The 22,038-nt window shown below is 37.4% G+C and overlaps 2 protein-coding genes and 1 long non-coding RNA gene across 3 annotated transcripts in view; 1 reads left to right on the top strand and 2 right to left on the bottom strand.

Annotated features, from left to right (window-relative positions):
• Positions 1 to 8,336, bottom strand: part of phldb1b (pleckstrin homology-like domain, family B, member 1b) — a 97,179-nt gene extending 88,843 nt beyond the window's left edge. The window contains exon 1 of the mRNA XM_055166803.1: positions 8,056 to 8,336. Within this exon, the coding sequence (XP_055022778.1) occupies positions 8,056 to 8,082 (27 nt within the window). The 5' untranslated portion in view covers positions 8,083 to 8,336. The remainder of the gene's footprint in view (positions 1 to 8,055) is intronic.
• LOC129412648 (uncharacterized) lies at positions 3,588 to 7,088 on the top strand. Its single transcript, XR_008633776.1, has 3 exons — positions 3,588 to 3,667; positions 5,840 to 5,890; positions 6,954 to 7,088. It is a non-coding gene; the product is annotated as an uncharacterized LOC129412648 (long non-coding RNA).
• A 2,453-nt stretch (positions 8,337 to 10,789) lies between the features above and the next one.
• On the bottom strand, positions 10,790 to 21,983 carry arcn1b (archain 1b). The gene is made up of 11 exons (XM_055166816.1): positions 21,855 to 21,983; positions 20,975 to 21,054; positions 19,573 to 19,836; positions 19,062 to 19,241; positions 18,352 to 18,557; positions 17,857 to 18,018; positions 17,500 to 17,665; positions 15,866 to 16,013; positions 15,280 to 15,388; positions 12,902 to 13,106; positions 10,790 to 12,401 (listed from the first exon to the last, which is right to left on the bottom strand). Exons 2-11 carry the CDS (start codon positions 20,975 to 20,977, stop codon positions 12,312 to 12,314), a joined length of 1,533 nt encoding a protein of 510 aa, XP_055022791.1. The 5' UTR covers positions 20,978 to 21,054; positions 21,855 to 21,983; the 3' UTR covers positions 10,790 to 12,311.
• Positions 21,984 to 22,038: the final 55 nt, after the last annotated feature.

The following is a 22,038-nucleotide window of genomic DNA, read 5'->3' as shown; positions in this document are numbered from 1 at the left end:
AGGAGAACAGTACAGTAGTATTTATAAAGGTGGATGCGTGTCACAGTTATGCAATTGGTCATATGTAGTTGACCATATAATCTATTTCAATCTAAAATATATAGATATATCCAAAATCTGCATCACATTAAGTAGTCCTACTGTTACTGCCAAATAATACTTAGAAATTATACTAAATACTTACCGCTAAATGTCTCTATTCAGTATAGTCTACTATACTTCTATAAAACATGATATCACTGCTAATTACCTTTTAAAATGATAATTATTTTGTTATTTTACTATTGTGTATTGAGTGTGTTGGCTGCTACCTTGGCCAGGTCTGTCTTGAAAAAGAGATTCTGAATCTCAACATACCCTCCTGTTTAAATAATTCATAAAATAAAATAATTACTATTATTAATACAGCTAGTACTATAGTAAATGGTGATACCTGTTAGTTTGGCTGCTGATATAACTACCTTTACTCCTACACTTTCTTAAATCATTATGTAAAAAAGGTAATTTATTAAAAAAAAAAAAAAAAAAAAAGTTTCTTTTTCAGTTGTATCTCAGATGGTCTTCTACAATCTATTTTCCTTGAAAAATGAATATCTTCGGTATCTACATATAACAAAGGCATGTTTAGCATTTTTTGCATGTGTTTTGGCTCCATTTGAATTTGGATATAACAACCTGCACATTCCTGGGCTGAACTCTGGTGGGATGTGCCTTGATTTACTCTCACATGTCAGCTTGTATCACACAGTTTCCGAGCAAAAACATCTTGCATCTCCCATAATGCACTGCAGCACATTGAACCTGCCAATCTGCTGGTTATTATGACTGTTTCTGCAAGAGCACTTCAGACATTGGCACAGACTAAAAAGAATAACAGTATGTGGTGGAAAATTTAAAAGCACCTTTATTTTCTGAATTTTTTGGAATACTGGAAATCCATCTGTCTCCCACTGTGACCACCCGCTCTGAATGTTAATAAAATATGACAATTAAAGAAACATCTGAAGACCTGGGATTGACCTTGTTGTCAAGAATCATGAATATGAAAGTGGCAGTGAAACTTTTTTTTTTTTTTTTTGAATATGACTGCAACTGTTTCATTGTTTTTCAATTTCAATTTTATTCCGGTATGCCTCACAGATTGTGTTGGTTATTGTTCTGTTATTGTTTAAGAAAATATATATTTTTAATAAAAAAAAGAAATGTAAATTTCAATGTATGCTGATTTGATTGTAGGTGAGATCAAAATATGTTGAGTCTATAATGCTTCTCAGATTTTGGTATGTGTATAGCTCTTCAGCTGTGTGTTTTCCTTACTTAAAAAAAAAAAAAAAAAAAAAATATATATATATATATATATATATATATATATATATATATATATATATATATATATATATATATATATATATATATATATATATATATATATATATATATATATATATATATATATATATATATATTAGTCATTTTCTTGGTAACAACAGAGCATATCAACTTAGCAATAACAGAGTCACATCAAGTTACAAGTCACAGCAAAAGTAATAAGCAAGATTTATAATATATAATATGATGGCAGTGTGACAAAGGCACTTCCTAATTTAGAGTCTATTTTATTCACATTTTGGCCCCACTAGGGAAATTCTTGATTAGAACTACTGTGCCAAAGATGTAGTCCATATTGTACACCTGTTTAGGCCAACTCCAATCTGTAATACTTTTATTTTTTTATGATACTTATCTTATAGAAATGGCCCCAGACTAGTTGTTCCTATTTTATCTGATAGGCCCCTAAACTCGAGTACAGGCTGCACAAAATAACACCCTCAGATAGAGAAATCCCAGAGCCTGAGCACCCATGAGAAACAGGAGAAACCCCAAGTACAACCGCAAAAGATCCACTCCCAGAACGGACTGTGCTGTGGAGCTGCCAATAAAGTGACATACATTACATTCCACACAGTCTATACAAATACATGAGAAAAAACACTTTGAGAGGAGTGAACATTAAGGATGACTTTATGTGCAGACTACTATTATGTGTCCTGGAATAAGTATTGCTCCAAGACAGTTTTTCATCCTGAGGTAACCAGGGATTTTGTGCTCTAGAAGTATTAAGACATATTTGTCAGAGCTGCTAGAGAATGTTAGGATCAATGTAGTGTACCTCTCCCTCATCAGCGCTAATGACAGGATCCTTATCTGGAATAAGCTATAAATTGAGGATTTGTCTATGTTTTAAAATGCCCATATTATTCTATTTTCTGATCCATGTTATAGTGTTGTTTCCTCATCACAACCTGGAGATGTGTATAGTTTCATTGATGCATTTAATACACAAAAACCTCATATTCAGGCTGAGATCTTCTCCCAAACAGAAATTACTCTTTTCCACTTTGTAATGCATGTGGAAATACAGGAAGTGCTCCACTGTGTTTTTAAAACTGTGTCCACCTTCACTTGGATCATTTGGATGATTACAGCCTTGAAAATGTAAATCTCTCCTGAACAAAAGGTAAAAGGGAGCTGTTAACTTAACAGTAGACAGACTAATAATAAACTCAAACATGTGTGAATGAAACAAAACACAGCTTCAGGTACTGTATGGTTTTAAGGAGGTAACAACATCCTAACATGACTTAAAACTCATGAGAATTAATGTTACATAATACAGGACATTTATTATGAGGAAAATTGCTATGTGTTGAAAGCATTCACCACTATGCCACAGTGCTTCATGAGTCTTATAAAAGATTGCATCTACACTTCAAGTATTTTGTCTGGCCTCTTCATGCTCATATTTTACTGTAGCCAAGTTTTTTTTTTAGATCTTGTATAGGCTTGTTTCATTTGGAGTCAAAATTTCCCAAGTGGTTCCTGCAAAATTAGCCTATATTTGCAACTAAATGAAGAAACCTGTAACAATGACTGTATAATATAATGTGTAGAATCTCTCAGCCATCCAGGTAGAAAGGAGAAATTGAAGAGAACAGAACTGAAGAAGCAGTTTGGATGAGCTCCAAAACATTTTTGACCAAAATAAACTTTTGTCCAGCTGACAAATTGAATTTCTTCTTTGCCAGTAGATATAATACAATACATCAGGCTTTTAAAGGGCCAATATAGCACCATTTTTTGGTCTATGTTATAGTGTTTCCTCATCACAAACATACCTGTAGGTGTGCAAAGCTTTGGGGGCAGGAGTGCTACTTGGATATACCAAAATTGTGTAGAATTGTCCTTTTGGTGCTCTTTAATGTTGGGAACAGTCTCAAATACAAAGTAGGGGAAAAACTAAGGCACTCAAAAAGTACAAGCCTTTAATACCACATGGTAGATAAAGTTTAAATCACACCAACGTGTTTTGGCCGAAGGAGATTTTAAATTTATCTGCCATGTGGTATTAAAAGCTTTAAATTATTGTACTTTTTCAGTGCCTCAGTTTTTTCCCCTCCTTTATACCTGTAGATGTGTTTTGTTTCATTCACACGTTTAACACTCAAACTCTGCATATTTGGCTGTATTCTGCTCTGAAACAGAAAACACTGTTCAACCGTGTGATGTCATGTGGTAATACAGGAAGTGCTCCATTGTGTTTTAAAACTCCGTACTTGAATCATTTGGATAACTTCATCCCTGGAATTGCTCATGTCTACTGAAAAAGGTAAAGGCAGCTGTTAACTTGAAAACTACCGCTTCATTATATCAAAAGGTGCACAGAGTATGTTGAGGTTATAGACAGACTAATAATAAATCGTCACTCGAATGTGTGAATGGAAGAAAACACAACTCCAGATTTGGTTTGGATGAGGTGACGTCATTATAACCTGGCTAAAAGCTCACAAGAGTCAGTTTTGCAAAATATATTGGACCATTAATCAAATCTGGAAAAACGATCACTGAAGCTTTCAAACAACACGACCTTGGCAATGTGGCACTGCGCGTTTGTGTTGACGCAGGAAATTTGCCAAACACGCGGTGCACTTGAAGGATGAGCCTGGAGCAATCCTCACCTCCAAAAATAAAAGGTAAACTCGACTTTTATGTAAAATACGCACGCCACTGCCTCACAAACTTAGCATAAACCGAGACAGTAAACGCTCCGGGCTTTCACGTTTAATCAGAAGCATATTTGGTTACGCTCCCTTCCCTCCCTCTCGTGTCAGTAGCAGCCTCGCACCCACGCGCTCTCATTCAATCTTTATGGAGAGACGCACAGAGCCAGGCTGCAGGGCTACGCCGGGGGATCACTCATTAGACCCTGCAACATCAAAGACCTCTTCAATGGGCGCTGACTTCTCTCCCTTTTAGACATATCGGTGCATGCTAGGCCTCCTTAAAACAAAAAATCCTTGGACTGCGACTTGGATCGAGCGCGTCAAGCCGACACACAGGGAAAGAATGTATAAAGGAAACAAATCGGTCCATATATTTTAGTGTTTGGGAGGGTGGATGAGACTCCCACGTGTTTCCCTGTGAAGCCCCGGGCCATGCTGAACCACGCGAAATGGAGATTATTTTAGGCTAAATCACCACATTGTTCAGAAGCGTTCATTGACAACGCTGAGGCTATACGATTTTTTTTTTTTTTTATACAATGGGTTCTTGTCACTGCTCATGTCATGCTTTATTTAAGAGCAGAGAAATGGTTTTGACAGTGGCCGGCAAAAGGTGGTCTTTGGGGAGAGTTAAGAATTGCGGTGAATGTGGACTGTGAAGCTAAATAGTGGAACATGAGTGCCATCTAGTGGTGATGGAGTGAATGGGCATTATAGGAAATACATTTGAATTAGACTACCTGCTTCTGAAAATGAAAATAATACTTATCTAATTTTGTACAGCTTCTTCCTTAGTGCTATATTTTTGGTCTTTTAGGTTTTTAGCCAAGTCATAATATCATATGAATTATTATTTTTAAGATTACACGAAATCCACAAATGTTCAAATCCATGAGTCAGGAGAAAGTAGGTATGATTTTATGTGAGAGATCCTATAGGCTATAACTAAAAGTCAAAGAGTCCATTGTACAGGAAACAGGACTTTAAATGTGGCATAGAAGCGTGAGCCTGAGTCGATCTGTTTGAATGGCCACACAGAAGAAATTCCACATGAGGCTTCAACATTTGTCCAATATACTTTTTAGACCTGTCTGTCTGAATATCTGTCTTCAAAACATGCAATCTTCACTGACACTGACTAAGTGTAAAGCAAAAGAAGTAGCAGTAGTTGTATTAAAGTTAAAATATTATGCAAAATTGATTCTTGTGAACTTTAAACCATGTTATAATGTTGTTACCTTGTCAAAAACATACTGGGGTTGTGTTTTGTTTCATTCACACATGTCTGAGTAATTCTGCATTACATCTCTGTTACATTTACAGCTCCAAAATGCTCTGGTCCACCTTGCGATGTCATGAAGCAGTAGTTTTCAAGTTGACAGCTACATTTAACAGTTTGTTGCTGTTTGTTTTTGTGTGTTAAACATGTGTGAATATGGGCCCTTTAAGGAAAGTTGGGGTCCACAGTGAGGCATCACAGTGATAGGTAATTGTAGTGTCAATAATAATAGCAGTCATTAACGTAGTAAAGATAGCACAAAAGAGGAAGTAAGTGTCACAAGTTGTAGCAATGTTAAATCTTACAAACCATAGCCCTCTTTTTCACTCAAATAACATAACCAAATTGATGACTATGCATTTCCTAAAAATCCTATTCTTGAGCTGTTGAATTTTTAAGAAATAGTGCTATAATTAAGAGTAGCAACTTCCTCCTCTCGAGTTAAAAAGTCCCCTGCTGATTTTATTTTCTTTCACTTTTACTGTGTCTTGTTTTACAGTGTGTCAGGTCCTGGGAATAGCGTCACCTCGGAGTAGCTGACGCCAAACAGGTGACAAGTAAAAAAAAGTGACAGAAAACACAAACCAGTTCCTAATCTCTATCTCCCAAACACCATAATGCTACAGTCAGTGATGGTGTAATCCTATAATTAAAGGTGCATTGTGTAACTTTTCTGGTGGAGGTTATGTCAGATGGTTTTCTTGTTTTGTCTGGAATGTTTCACAGTACGGCATTTAAGCTTTCTATCTCCATGGAGACAAAACCAGACCAAGCCCCACTCACAGTCCCAATGTCCTTTTTTGAGGTATGTTTTAGCTATAAAACCACCTGTAAAATAATTAAATGAGTATAAGTTAGAGCTTTTTAATGTCATACTGTGGAACATTTCATGCAGAGCAGTGACATATCCATAGAAAAAAGCCTGTGACAGACTCCCAACCAAAAAGTTACATAGTGCACCTTTACGACTAGTTACATTAACAGGGGTGAATAGGTCTCAAACAGAATGGTCCCCTCCTCTTTATAGTTGAACCCAAGGGGCCCATTGCAAAGATCACAGTGGCCTATGCAACAATAGACATCCTGCAGTTTGCTAATGATAAACACACATTTCACACTTCTATTAAAGTACATATGACAGGTTTTTATGATTCTCTCATTTTCACTTCATTTGATACGATTTTAATTATTGTAAATATAAATTATAGTATTAGACAAATCAAGAAACAATTTGCGAAGAAAAGTTGAAAAATATGTTGAAAATTATAAGAAGTAGAACATTCTAAAACATACTGTTGACATTGTGCTAAGGAGAATTCAATGCAAAAGTTCAGCACAATTTAAACAAAAGAAACTAATAAATTTTTCTGATGATTTAAACATGATTTCAACCAAATAAGGGTGTTTTCTTATATTTGTATTTGTCATATAATAATTTCTGTGTACATTAGAGGAATTTTGCTAGGTGACAGTTATGTAATTCCCTAGTGTGATATCATAATTTCCAACCTAAAATTTTACACCTGAAAAATTGGGAAACCAAGTGTGTTTACAAAAAAATTAGTTATAATGAGTAATGAGTAATCTAATATTGCACTTTTTTTTTATACCAGATGGCCCTCCTGTTCCTGCAACAAAACATATTACTTTTAAGTGAAGTTGGAATTACCTGCGCCAAACCACCCCTAAATGACATCGCAAGGTGGAACAGAGCATTTTGAGCTTTGGAGATGTAAACGTAAACAGACTAATAAACCAGGTTTAGTCAAACATGTGTAAATGAAACAAAACATGAGTCCAGGTATGTTTTTGATGAGGTAACAACATTCTAACATGACTTTAAGCTTTCAAGAATTCATTTTGTGTATTATAGGACCTTTAAACTGACTCATTAGAACCAATCCCAACTACTCACACTAACAGACCCTACTATCTCCTGACTCAATCACTCGACTTAAGCCTGGTAACTTGTTGCAGTAGTGAGTATTTGAAGTGACGGCGGTCTCTGTAATTACCACACGGGTGTGAGCTCAGGGGTTTAGCGGCACAAACCTTTGAACTGAGGACACGAGGAAGAGAAAACACTGCTCCACTTTGTTCAGACCCAACGTGAAACACGCTCACAGGGAATGAAACGCTCAGAAACTAGAAGTCAACCTTTCTCACGTCAGGTTTAGTACTTTTGCCATTTAAATTAATATAATACTATCCACGGATTTCAGCTTCTGGTTGTACATGACACTTTGAGGACTTTTTTCTCTGTCAGAAGGTATAATATTTTGTTTTAAATTGTTTATCAGTATGGCAGCAGTCTGAAGCCGTACTGAGACCCATAGATAGTAATCTCAATTGAAGATACCAGTTTTCTTTGAAAAATATCCCCTTTTACTAATGTTCTATTAATAACATTAAATAAAGATAGTTAACTTTATGACTGGGGGAAGTGACAAAACTGTATCATAATTTGTATGTTTTGCACTCTTGTCTGACTGAGTAAAGAATAATCACATCACATGATCACATAATAAATCACAGAATAGAAACAGAAACGAGTAGTTGCATAAATTTACTATAGAGGGTTAAATTGTATGAATTTGAAGCCAGTAAAACAATTAAAAATAACATTTGATTTAGCTTAAAAAAAAAAAAAGTATAGTTATATTTACAAAATTTCAGTCATACCAAAATAAAGTTTATAGACAGATAGCTTCTTACCTTGAATCGCACCTTCTTCAGCATCATCTGTTTATCCACAAAGTTCTTCTGCAAATCTCTTCAGTACTTTTATCCCAGTACTTTTTCTTCAGTACTTTTACTCCATTCAGGTGCAGGCTTCCACTAGGTCGACTCTCCCATGCAGTTTGAACTCCTCTTTTAAAATCACAGTCAAAACATGCAGACAGCTTGTGTGTATAGTGTGCCAAAGACAACAGTGTGTAGTCCTCTATGGTCCGGCTCTCCCCTCTCTCCCCTCGCCCTCCTCTGAGACCTATTCACAAAGAGCTTATCAGGCTGCTCATTCATTCGGAAAGAAACGCCCACTTTTTTATGACTGGTGCGACGCTATTAGCACTCCCCTTCCTCCAAATATGGGCGCTGGTAAGCTGTCTTTAACCCCCTCCTGTGTGCTGACCTGGGACAGCCCCGCTCTTCTCTGCACCCCCACCGGAGACAGTCTTTTCTTGTGTCTTCTTAGGGCTCGTCTCCATTGACCCATCTGTCCGGTCACAGCGTCTGTGGACATCTGACGTAACACATGTCCCATATGGGGAAGCCACAAAGTCATGGTCAATTTTATAAAGTAATTTGCAGTGGGAGCTTCTAGTGGTAAACCTGCATGAGAAAAGTTAGATTAGATTACTTCATATTTTGTACTCCCAAAAGTTTTCCCAAAGTTTTCTCCACTTTCTTCATGCTGTCCAAATACGCACATTTATAATTCAATTTAAAATGTAAGAATTTGAATCAGAAAAGCCTTTATTTCCATTGTCAAAATTCACAAATTAGGAATGTGCTTTGACCATAGGGTCCAACATTAAAGGGCCCATACTACGCTATTTTCTGATCAATTATGATGACCTTATGATCACCTTAAAATGGCGTTTCCTTATCAAAAACATATGTAGAGTTTTGTTTTGTTTCATTCACAAATATGTCACACACAAATCCTGCACTTTTAGGCTGAGTTCTTCTCTCAAACGGAAAACACATCCACCGTGTGAGGTTATGTCGTGATGAAGGAAGTGCTCCACTGTGTTTTTAAACTTCATACACCTTCACTAGAATCATATGGATAATTTCAGCCCTGGAATTAACAAACTCTTCTAAACTAAAGATAAAAAGAGCTGCTACAGCTTCATGACATCACAAGGTGGAACGGAGCATTTTGAGTTCTCTAGACAGATTAATAAACCAGGATTACTCACATGTATGAAAGAAAGAAAACACAACTCCAGGTATATTTTCAGTGAGGTAACAGCATTATAATATCACTTAAAACTCTCAAAAGTCAGTTTTATGTAATATAGTACTTTTAAACAATCAATAATAATGATTCAATGGACTTAACTTTTAAGATATTTCTTACTGTCTTTGTCTACCTAAAAGTAAAACTCCACCCTAAACACTTTTGTCCAGGTGACAGAATTACATTTTGTTTTGCAATAATAACAGTGAAATATGATCAAATAAAAGGCATTCATCTGTGAGGGGTGAAGAGTGGGGAGAGTCATGTCAAAACCTTGTGCTGAGACCAAGGCATACAAAGGCATAGATGATTACAATATTTTAGCAATAAAGGTTTAAGATTTTATTTGTGCAAAATATTTATGTAGCCTAAAATGAATGTTTTTACTATGAATGTTTAAGTCTATCCTTTAAATGCAAACTGTTCTCCTCCATTAACACATGAACAAAGACTAGACAGAGTTTGTTTTGACATTTGAGTCATTGTTTGATCCTTTGACCCCTGCACAGTGGGCACAAACACATTAAGCCCTGTGCCACAGTGGAAGAGGCCTCTGAACCATGAGTCACCTGTGGATCATCAGTGGCTCCATCCAAACTCAGACATGACCAGGCGTCTGGTGCCCAAGTGCCCATTTATGTCCATTGTGTTGGACTTTTTATTAGAGAAAGATCTACATTATATGTTCTTTTTCATAGCTAATGCAGACACAGATTTTTCTTTTTAGAATCCATAGAAGCCAATGACCATAAACCCTGCCGATATTTTTGAAAGTATATGGTTTACAGAATTTTGTTTAATCCTGTGGTCAACCCAAATTTGACATCTGTCTATGCTGAAGATTGAAGACAATAGCCATTACAGCGCATCCTTTCTATACGTCTATAGATCTGACATGTGACCCTCTTTGTGTGCATTTTAGATTTGATATTATAGACTAGGAATTATATATTTTTAAACCCAAAGTTGAATGTGACAGAAGACAGTAAGTTACTTCTACTACAAAAATGGCTAAAGAGAACTATTTAAAATTGGTAGCATATAAAATTTTGTCTAAAAAGCGGTAACAAAGACTTTATGGATCCAATTCTCTGATCCATGCATTATCAGTCTATGTATACTTTCTACACAGTCATTCTCCTTTGAGATATTTTTCAGTAATTAAATGGCGCTAAAACAAAACAAGTGAATGCTTATATATTAAATACACTACCAGTCAAAAGTTTGGATATACCATCTGATTAAATTTTTGCAACTTTCTAAATTTTATATACAGAAGACATCAAAAATATGATGCAAGATATATGGACTATGTAAGGAGTAAAGTCCAATAACTAATTTCAGTTTCATTTCAAATCCTCAAAGTAGCCACCCCTTGCTTTGATGAAAAAAAAGAAAAGAAAAAGAAAATAGTAGTAGTGTATTCTCCATAATGTAAAAAATCTGACCAGGCCATGCAACAAGAGTGAACCCAGGCGGAGATACATTTTCAATAATACATTTTATTCCATTAAAGAGTCTTCTCTAATTGTACACTGGAATGTTAGGATTCCCCTTCAGTACTTCAGTTAAAAATGCTCAATCTAGTCATTGTCAACCCACATCCACAAAACATGGCTAAATTGAACTCTGGAGAGAAGTAGAAATGAAAAACAAAAGACAAAAAGACAAAAAGTAGGAGTTGAATCATGCTAAAGTAAGTAAAGGATGACTGGGTGTGAGAGAGGCAGTCGGTCCAACCAAAATCTCTCACATTTTTAATACCTTATGGGACTCCAGATTAAGAAGGCATGTTGTTGATTCAGGGCTTAACTTAAATACTGTTTGGACTACAGTAAATTAACCAGACAGAAACATGCAGTCCATTTTAAGCAAAGCAATTAGACAAATGAGGAGTGATAGTGTTAAACCAACATAGATAAGAACAATTCACTAATTCCAGGTCTGTTTCCTGCCAAGCGCCCCTTCAAACTAAATCACTTTTATCAAACATTGGACAGTGAGAAGTGACAAAACATACAGCAAAAATAAGGACATGTAGCCTCCATTTTTAGCATTAAAGTAGAGACAGAAGTATAAGTGGACTGATGCGAAACTTTTAAGGATTGTAACTGCAAAAAGAGAACATTTTGATGGTACCAGTAGCTCTCCCTATGCTTTTTGAAAGAAAAAAAACATGCATGCTAATTGGCCTGGTAGGAAAGTGATACTCCACTTTAAATGTTAATCATGTGTTGACTAGATGGGACATGAAAAGAGTACACAATTTTAACTTATTATTCCATTATTTTTTGCTAAAATTTGATGCTAGGTTTACAGTTAGTACTTGTATAGTACTTAACCATTGCAAAAAAAAGTTGTCCTTCTTCCAGTGGTTTCTCAGTCCACTATTCTACAGTCTAAACAAAAATTGTGAGAGATAGTGCTTTTACACTGTGTACAATTAAAGATAGTATGAGAAGTATTGTGCAAATCAGAAGACATACATATGATCATTTTTAAGATAATGATTGACAAGGCTACAAATCTGCAGACATTAAGCACAACAGAACAAAATTATGGATAAACCGTTAAAAAGCAAAGCAAGATATTGTTGATATATGGTTCTTAGGAGGCAAAACTTGCTCACAAATGCTATGGGTTGGGCCAGCCTTTAGAGGGCGCCATACACTTCTGGTTCCTCTGTGGTTTAGCTCCAGTCATCCCCTACTTACTGTACGATCCATGTTTACAGTCCTGCTCAGTGAAAACAACAGCATCAATGTAGTTTTAAATTGTGTTGGTTTAATCTATATATAGCAGATCCTCTCTTATACAAACATAAATACACCACCGCTGCTCTACTCCAAACAGGAGGGCTCCCATAGTCCTGTTGATTTGCACAGTCTGTGGTGTCGGATACAGGGTGAGCAGGCAGGTTTTCTTCAATCTTTCTCTATAGACGTGATGTTGCTGATTTTTTTTCTCCACTTTCAGATTTGTGTTGTTTTCTTTTGATGTTATTTTACAGGATTTCATATTTGTCGACCACAAAGGAGGTTTCAGAAGAGAATCTAACAGAGCTGTCACCGTCTACATAAGCCACTTTGGTAACCTGGACAATACAGAAAGACAAGTTTTATTCACACGCCACTCATTACTGGATACCTAGTAAAAGAATTACTAAATATAGTATTAGTTACTACTAACTAAAAAAGGTTGCTGTGTTTAATTTAATATTTTAATCAGATAATATTTTAACTTGTTTTTTTAGAGTCTTTGCACGCATCACCAAAATTGAAAAATTTGGAGTGAAAAAGCTGAAATCAGTGCATGTTTACAAAAAAATGACTATAAACAAAATGTAGGTGTCTGTAATGTACATTTCTGCACACAGATATCAAACCAAAATACCATTTCTGCCCCTTTATATTCAGTGTCAATCAAAAACAAAGTAAAAAAAAAAAAGTTACATTACACTTATTGAGTTAAGACAAACATATAGCCCCCACAAAACTAATAGACAATAGATAACCTATTTCTATGCGAGCTGCTGTGCCCATGTAATATCCATCTTAGTCAGAGGTAGATTAATGAACTCCAAGACCATCTCACCTGGATGTCGCAGTAGTTGCGCTTGGACACAAACGACACGTTGATGGGGAAGAAGTCGTTGGGTTGTCCTGCGATGCTGAACTCCAGGCTGCCCGTTTTGTTGTTGGCGTCGATCACCGGAAGGCACCACTCCAGGACATTTCGCCGACTGTCGTGTTTGTATTCTCCATCCAGGTCCCCGATCACTGGAGCCCCCACACCGGACCTGAGGTACATACTAGTGTTGTCACAATATCCAAATTCTCAATAGTGACAATAATGAATAGGCCTGATACTGGATACCTTGATGCTAAAGTTACTTGATAGAACAGCACAAAATACTACTTTCTTTATGTTACCAAGAAGTCTTATATTAGTTAAAACTCAAGCTCATTCTGCTCAATACTCTAATGAGTATCTAATTTCAATACTAGTTTTAGTATCAGTTAGTATTCTACCCTAATACATGAAGGTACATCAGAAAATAATCCTTCACTAAAAAGGTGGTATAGTATTTGATTCAAATTATGAAATAAAGAACAGAATTCTACCATTATTTATAGTTTATGTAATGTTATGTAATATTCAAATTGTGAGACACTGAATTTTTATTACTATGCATCGCAAAAACAAAATGCTTAAAATTATCCAGTGTAAATCTCCATTTGAATGATTATGACCATTGTTCTATTCATTATAATATAGGTGTTATTATATTGTTGTGTCATACCTGACCTTGTACAGTACTTTAGAGCAGCAATTGCCATTTGTAAGAGTACTGTATTAATAAACTAGAGCTTAAAGGTGCACTGTGTAACTTTTCTGGTAGATGGTCTGCCACCTGCTCATCTCCATGGAGATATTGTTAATTTGGCCATTATTATTATTCCACAATACAGAAATAAATTTGGTAACCACAATGAAGACAGGTTAAAGGGACAATCTGGAATTTTAGACATAGCACCTAATTTCCTAGTTAGTCAAGAGGGTTGGAGATGTGTGGAGACACTTTTTTTTAAAAATACTCCATCCAGTCCTCATGTTTGCATAGTTAGCCTGCCTCTCCACACCTACTCCACAAAGCACCCGAGGCCAAACAATTATAACACCAGACTGTCGATAGAATAATTTTAGAAGTAAAACCAACCTTGCATTTAAAGGATTTATGTCTGAGCAGCAGCAGCGAGTTGTATTTCCTGATAGAAAGCTTGGAAGCGGTGGACTGATGTCACCTAGCACCAATTTTACCAGCAAACTACAATTCCACTGCTGCTGAGAAAATAGTCCCTCAACATCTGACGATTCATGCGATGCAAGGTTAGTTTGATTTCAAACATTACTCTATCAACACAGACATTCACATCAATAGTCTTGACTAATAATAGATTTGCTTCGGGTGCTTTTTGGAGTGGGTCTGGAGACTTTTTAGCAGCAGGCTAACTATGGCCACTGACATGCACTAGCCTAGCACAAGCGACCTCTGCAAATAGAAGGACTGGCTGGAATATTTTTTAAAAACTGTCTCTACAAGTCTCCAACACTCTGGCTAACTAGGAAATTAATCCGTGTATCATTCGTTCATTAATTTTTCAATATAAAACCAAAAATAAGAAAACGAAAAAACAACAGTTTTCTTCATTATTTGTCTCCAAAACCAACATAAAAAAACGGATGACAATTAGTTGTTTCAGTTTTCGATTTTGTGTTTAAATGAAGAATGGAAAAAAACGGATAACGCCCGTTTCCCGTTTACGTGACTTCCGTGACTGCGATATTGGACTTTTGCACTGCGTACGGACTGAACCAGGACTGATCCAGGTCGAGAGCAGACCAGGATCAGAGCGGGACTGAGACTGGGACAGACCGGGACAGACCGGGACCAGACCGGGACCAGAGCGGAACTGAGACCAAGACCAGCGGTCCGAGCGGTTTCGTGTCATCATCTGTGCGCTGGTTCCGTGCGGGGAAAGCGAGAACGCGTTGTGGACTACAGGTCCGGACGGGCTGCTCCGTCCTCCGCGCTCAAGAACCGCGGCTGGTTCCGAGGTGGTGCAAAGCATCCAATTGATGCTTTCACACCAACGAAAACAAACCGAACTAAGAGCTTTTGGTTCAAATGGACCAGGTCTGGGACCAGACCGGGACCAGAGCGGGCCTGAGACCGAGACAAGACCAGGACCAGACCGGGACCAGACCAGAGGCTCAGAGCCCACAGAACCCTAACCCTAACATCTCAAAGGAAACAAGCAAGTAGTGGACCCTCCACCATAGAAATTACATAGTGCACCATTAAATTGTAGAATAAACTTTTTTTCATTACACTAAAATGTCCCAAAATGTACAAACATTTTTATATTGTTACATTTGATAAAAATACATACATTTCTGCAGATACTTACGGTACAGGGATGCTAATGACCACATCATTAAGCTCCAGGCTGTCTTCTTGAAGCTCATATTCAATGTTAACATCACAGCCACTCCCGCTCTCTGAAGGCCAGCAGTTTACTGTGGAGAAAAGAACCAGGTATTACACAAGAGTTCTCGCACCACAAAAGCCTATTTTCGAATTCATGTTACAATCACAAACACACCTGAAGTTGTGTTTTGTTGCATTCACATGTTTAGCACACAAATCCTGCATGTTTAGGCTCAATTCCTTTCTCAAATGGAAACACTTGTTCCACCCTATGATGTCATCTGATAATACTGAAAGTGCCTCACTGTGTCTTTAAACTCCATGCACTGTCACTAGAATCATTTGGATGATTTCAGTCCTGGAATTATCCATCTTTACTGAACAAAAGTAGCTGTTGACTTGAAAACTACCACTACATGACATCAAACGGTAGAACAGAGCATTTTGAGCTTGAGAGACAGATTGAGTAATCCTTTATCATTAAACTTGTGTGAATGAAACAAAAAACAGCTCGAGGTATGATGAGGTAACAACATTCCAATATGATAATGCTCAGAGACACTCACTGGTTAAAGGTATGAGGGACTCGTCTGTGGTCTGTAGCCTCCACTTCAGAACTCCAACGTCGTTGTTGAGAGGGAACGACTTCTCTGGGTTTTTCAGGGCGATCACCGACTCAGCTGTGAAAAGCTTCTTGTCCACATTGGGATGTGTCTGGGGGTAAAAAAAATTTATGAAGTTTCCAGTTATATAACAGTTAATGGTACAAGTTTCTCTCATCTACAACTGACGCAAAGGCAACATTATGCTATAGTAGGGATGGGAGGAGAGAAAATTGCCACAAGACTGTGTGCACAAATGAAAAACAAGGCAATGGCATGAAAGGGTCACATCTCGCTCATCCTCTGGAAAGTTGCATATCTTTGAGATTTGAGCTGCTGTAGCGCAGTATAGTGAATCAAAATAATAATAATAAGTGTAAGTAAGTTTAATGGATATGTTGTATACTGACTATATTGTATTAACCAGTAGTGATGCATGTGGGGATTTACACTGCAGAACTGGTCCTTACAGCATAAAGGGCATTTAACGCATTTAGGCTATTAAATGCATATGATGAAAATGACTTAATTTGGTCATTTTTCAAACTATCAACACATAAAATGCATTCACAATTCACAATTACACAATATATAAAAAATGAAAGCAATTTAAAATAATGTGACCAATTGTGAATTGATTTATTGTAAATTATTTCAAAAGCTCGCCTTGTCTCAATTACAGCTGCAATGATTCGTCAACTAGGAAAATACATCGACGGCTGTAGAGCACGTTGATGCATCACCTTTAATTAATGTGTCAGATATAATAGGAACAAGTACGTTCTGAACATCCACGCTTTCTGCTCAAAGCACAGCAGTACATTTGTAAAGACACACACAGTAGAGCATTGACAGAGTACAGGCGCGCAGCACCGCAGACTGTTGACATGTTGAGCACAGCGCAAAACACCCTGTCAGCTGTTCTTTAAACAACCATGGGTCTGACCATGTGGGGCTGACCATAAGTGTTGTTCTGCATTACCACCTGTATATTATAGCCTTAAGCAGCATTTTATGTCCTTGTCTTGAACCCTGTAACTATTACTTGACATAGTAACATAATGAGCAATGCCCCTATAAGACAAAGTCTATTTAACAGAAACAATAAGATGAATCTTTATGGAAAATTTGGAACAAATTGCTCTCATTGCAGTCATTTACAGTTATAATTTAATTAAGAGTAATTGAAAAAAAAAAAATAGCTGAATTTTTATTAGATTTGTTATTAGATTAATCTATAAGAAAATAATCATTAGTTGCAGCCCTAGTCTCAATCTCGTGGACCCCGTCTTGTGTCTCACAAAAATTCTGTCTCCCCTATGCTATATATTAGGATTTAGTAGCTATACCTGATTTTTTTTTGGTTATAGCTCGTTTTAGCTCGGATATAGTGTTAAAACTACTTTTTCCAGTTTTCACAAAAAATCTGTTCTAGCATCTGCACTTTTATATAATCAACAGATACATCAAATATAAATATTTAATTTAACACCCTGATGCACACAATCTAATACTTGTTTACAACATTTAATAATTTGAAGAACTGTGTTTTGACAGCACATTGGTGCCAGTGTTACAGTAGTGAGGGCTGGACTTACCTGCAGCTGCAGTCCTTTGCTGTCGTTGTTGTTGATCATGAGGCGGATGCGTCCGTTCTTGTCGTCTGTGACTCGTAGTGTGACCATTCCCAGGACCTCCATGTTCTGAAGACCGCCGTCACGCCCACAGGTCAGAGAGATCTTCTCCTCCACTCGCAGGTGTACACTGGAGACACAGACAATCCATCATACAACTTTTGCAATGTTTGAGGTAAGTGGTGTTTATCCTTGTGAAATACAGAGAATCAGGATATAATCTAATGTGTATATTTAAGCTTCAGACACAAGCAGGATCCAAGCAATCTTAACTGCTATACGGCTGTATACGACACAATACATCAGAATGGTCAGTCGTACCTCTCAACATTGACTGGTGGCGGCAGAACTTTGGTTGCATCTGAGCCCCTCTTTCCTGTGGAAGGCATGATGGTCTCACCCTCAGATTTAAGTTTGTCCACAAAGTTGTCAACCTCTTTCCCTTTAGCGCCCAGTTTAAGAGCTTTGCTTGGTCCACTTGGTCTGTGAGGAAACATACAGTGCAGCATGAACATCACATGAATATAAACAAGAATGTAAATATTGATAGTTTTGGAATGAATGGATTAAGAAAAAAAATGATAATGAAGAATCAAAGTATTAATGAAGTTTTGCAAGTGCAATTAGATTTGACATTTATATATATTTGTAGGAGTGCACATTGTAACCCTTGCACTTATTCAAACTGCAATTGCAATATATTGTGCATCCCTGATGGTTAAATCAGTTAATAAGGTCAAATTGGTAGTTCTGTGAGGCAGCTGCTTTGACAGGAAACTACACTGAATACACCTATCTGTTTTTGGAAGATATTACCTGACAGGAGCAGGTGTGATTTTGGGCTTTTCTGGTTCGACGATAGTGTCTGTGATGATGGACCCTGAGGAGACACTGGACATTCCGCCACTGCCAAAACCGCCGAAGCCTGGGGCTTTCTTTCCCGAACGCTCGGCGTCCCTTCTGGCCTGTTGTAGCTCTTTGGCCTTCCTCCTCATCTCGGCCTTGGCCTCCCGTTCTTGAGTCTGTTACAGTCAAAACAATGATAGCGCCCTTTATTCAGCACATTTTTTGACAATGTAATCATTGTAATTTAGATAAAATAATTTTTTTAATGTTGGATTATGTAACCTTTCTAATAGAGGTGCCCCAATTGCTTATATGAGAAGGCATGTTTATAGTGTTCCCTAGAATATTCCATAGTATGGCATTAAATTGTTCTATCTTGCACTTATTCATTAACAGATGTTTGATTGCTGAAGAAAACACAAAACATGCATTTTTACACTGGACTAGCCTGTCCACAGATTTGACCAGTAACTTGGTCTGTGGTGTCTCTTGCTTTTCTCCATGGAGAAAGATTATACCATACTGTGTAGCATTTCAGGCAAAGCAATAACATCTCCATGAAAACAATCAAGTGGCAGGTGCTCCATAATATAATATAATGCATAATTTGCAATAAATAAATTCTTTTAGAGTACCTGATTTTTACTTCACAAGTCAACCATATTATTAAAAAAGATTACCTCTCTGACAGCTCGGAAAACCTTCTCTTCGTGGGAGTCCATCTCAGTAAACGTGCGAATCTGTGCCAGGTTCACGTTTTCCCTGTATCCGAGGGCAACGATCTCATCAAATGCAAAAATCAGGTCAAAACAGTGCTCCGATATCTCTGCCTCCTCCAGCACTCGACAATATTCTGGGATCTGCAATTAAAATAAAAGTAATGTAATGAATGAGTCCATAATCCCTCATTTGTCCAGGAATGGTCCAAGGTAGTCATCTAGACATCAAAAGAGAAATGATTAAAGACTAAATAAAGTTCTACTATAAATTTATGATAACACAACAAGCAAAAAGTACTGATACCAATTTACTGCTCAGCTTCTTCTTAGACTATGGGGCCAAAAATCTGAGGAAATCTTTGTAGTCTGTTCTATTAATGGGACATATTGAGGCTTGAAGAAAGATGCATTCACTCAAGGGGGAAAATGTGTGTTTTTGATGAGTGTGAGTCTAAGCATTAAATCACCGTACCACACGAGAGAAGAGTCTGAGTGTCTCCAGGTCCTCCAGGATGTTGCTGTTCTTTGTGGTGATGAGCACCATATAGAGCTTCTCTAGAGGCTGGTATACATAACGCACACTGTCAGTCTCCACAAATGTGTGCTGTTTCCCTGTGTTCATAAGTTTGGGGAAAGCCGCCAGGAGCCCCTCTATGCGTGTCCGGGTCATTTCCACAAACTGACGCGAAACTATGGCCTTACCAGCCTTGGTGCACACCGCCGCTGCCAACAGCACCTGCACAGACAGGGACAGACACAGTATTAATGAGGTGTATTCACAAAAGGATGATGGGTAGAGTTACAAAGAAAACAATGATATTGTGTGTGTGCGTGTGTATGGGTGTGCGTGTGTGTAGGAGCCATGTTTATGAGTAATAGTGAGGTACTGTGTGACTAGTTATGGTATTATTATGATGATGATTTTCAGTTTCAGAGAGTGCCACTGTATGGTCAAATAAATAAATCCATCTCATTTAGTACAACTGCTGTAGAGGGCAAACTTATTATCCATCAACTGAATAGGGCCTCAACTAAAAAGACCAATTACCATTTCTCAAATTGTGTTTTATTTTAAAAATATTCACCTGCTTCAATTTGGAAAACATCAGGCATAGAGAAACAAATATTGTACCTTGCCTTAGATAGATCTAATATAATGTTCATTTTAAGACGCTTATTTATCATGCCAGAAGCATATGGCATTACAATCCAGTTAATGTCGAAAGAGCACAGGGCAGAGTGGAAGTGAAACATATCGTTAACATAGAGCGCCATGATGAGCCATAAGTTTACATATTATTACAGCGATGTAACAGAACACAGTTCTTACTAATCCATATAGGCTTGGGAAGATTATGGACGCGTAATTACTGGGGTTTTTAGAAGTGTTTAAAGAATAGGAAGTGGTGTAGAGAATGAATTACAATGAAGTGAATTACAATCAGACACAAAACAGCAGGTTTGAACAGTTTAAATGTCACATCAGGGTAATAATAACATGACATCGTGAATGTCCAATATTACTGTCCACTTTGATGTATTGTGGCTTTTATTGTCTGACAACAAGTAAAATTGTAGGATCCTGCTACTGACAGGAGCTAAAGCCACAGTTAGCATCGGATGCTACTGAAGTGAACGTCAGCATAGCCAGTCTCAGGGCTTCAATAAATAACTCTAAAGTTGATTAAAAGAAAACGACATCTCATCCGCCACAATATATAAACCTACTATACTTTTAAGTCTGAACTAAAACAACCTGTCCAAATGTATTACTAATAAGGTCGCGTTTGAGGAAGCTAACTAGCTCTGCAGCCTAGCCTTAGCTTTCATGTTGTTAAGACTCTGAAAACGCATTATAATTGACTGTCACTCACCATTTTTGTCTCTTTCTACTGAATCACAGTCGTCCGTTGGCCGTGTACCCCGCTGCGGTGGTTTTTGCTCGCAGAAGGATCTACAGATGGGTGGAAAGTGCAGGTTGTTAGCTCCACGGCGTCAATATGGCAGCAGCAGCAGCGCAGAGCCACGTCTCCACCGGAAGTGCGCCGCAGCTCTGTAAAAACCAGTGACGTGGGCCTCGAGTGTTGGGCTTTGTTGTTGTTGCATAAAAAGTTTACCAGAGATTTGTACTAGTATTAATTACCTTAAGTGCTTTTCTCAGTAATTTATTTAATATAATTTGTGTTGTCAATAATTACTTAATAACAGGAAGACTCATTAAAGTTTGAGTATGTCTACAACAGAAAACAAGTTATCAGACATTTAATCAGACATCTACAGACATCTAGAGGTCTGGTTCTAGGAAAACATATTCCAAGACATTTCCATTAATATATTCAATACAAAAGTTCAGTTTGCACTTTGTATAAAAGGTTCTGTGTTTTGTCAGCCTCTTTGGGCTTACTAAAGAATAACAGAATAATAGATACAATTTTACTGCCCTTGGTTGTTCTCCATGTAGGATGTAGAACTTTAAAAGACTTTACTTTCTTGCCTTTCCACTGCCTGTACCAGTACTGAGAATATCAGGCAGAACCCCCGACGCAACTTAAAAGATTGCATCCCGACTCTTCTTATTAACATGTCACACGCACATGCTGCCGTTGTGACTTTGGGCAAGATACCCACACACTCAAGTGACTAGTTATGGATGTAAATAATCAACATTCTAGACTTTAGCAGTTCTTCTGACAAATGCTAATGACTCATAAGAACAACAAACTGAATCTCTTTCGAAGTCTATAGCTGCCTCACCAGTTTTTTTTCATTTGCACTTTTAAGAGTGAGTTCAACTTAGAGCGCACTTCGACTTAGAATCTGTGTAATCTTATTATCTGATCCGACTTTTATCTAAACTGTTCTCCCTAAAGTAAAGTAAGGTAAGTTGACACAGCCGTCGGAAGTAGGAAATGACCTCTACCAGCGGCGCAGACACCAG

The sequence above is a fragment of the Boleophthalmus pectinirostris genome, unplaced genomic scaffold, assembly GCF_026225935.1.
Source record: "Boleophthalmus pectinirostris isolate CB_2022bp ecotype Guang Dong unplaced genomic scaffold, ASM2622593v1 HiC_scaffold_9, whole genome shotgun sequence".
Classification (NCBI taxonomy): domain Eukaryota; kingdom Metazoa; phylum Chordata; class Actinopteri; order Gobiiformes; family Gobiidae; genus Boleophthalmus; species Boleophthalmus pectinirostris.
The sequence above is the reverse complement of the archived record's forward strand: the minus strand, read 5'-3'. Positions and strand labels throughout refer to the sequence as shown.

Coding starts and splice junctions, on each gene's coding strand:
- arcn1b (XM_055166816.1), bottom strand. Junction 19,242..19,572: donor TCAGACTCTTCTCTCGTGTG/GTACGGTGATTT, acceptor TTTTAATTGCAG/ATCCCAGAATATTGTCGAGT. Junction 17,666..17,856: donor CCACCAGTCAATGTTGAGAG/GTACGACTGACC, acceptor CTGTGTCTCCAG/TGTACACCTGCGAGTGGAGG.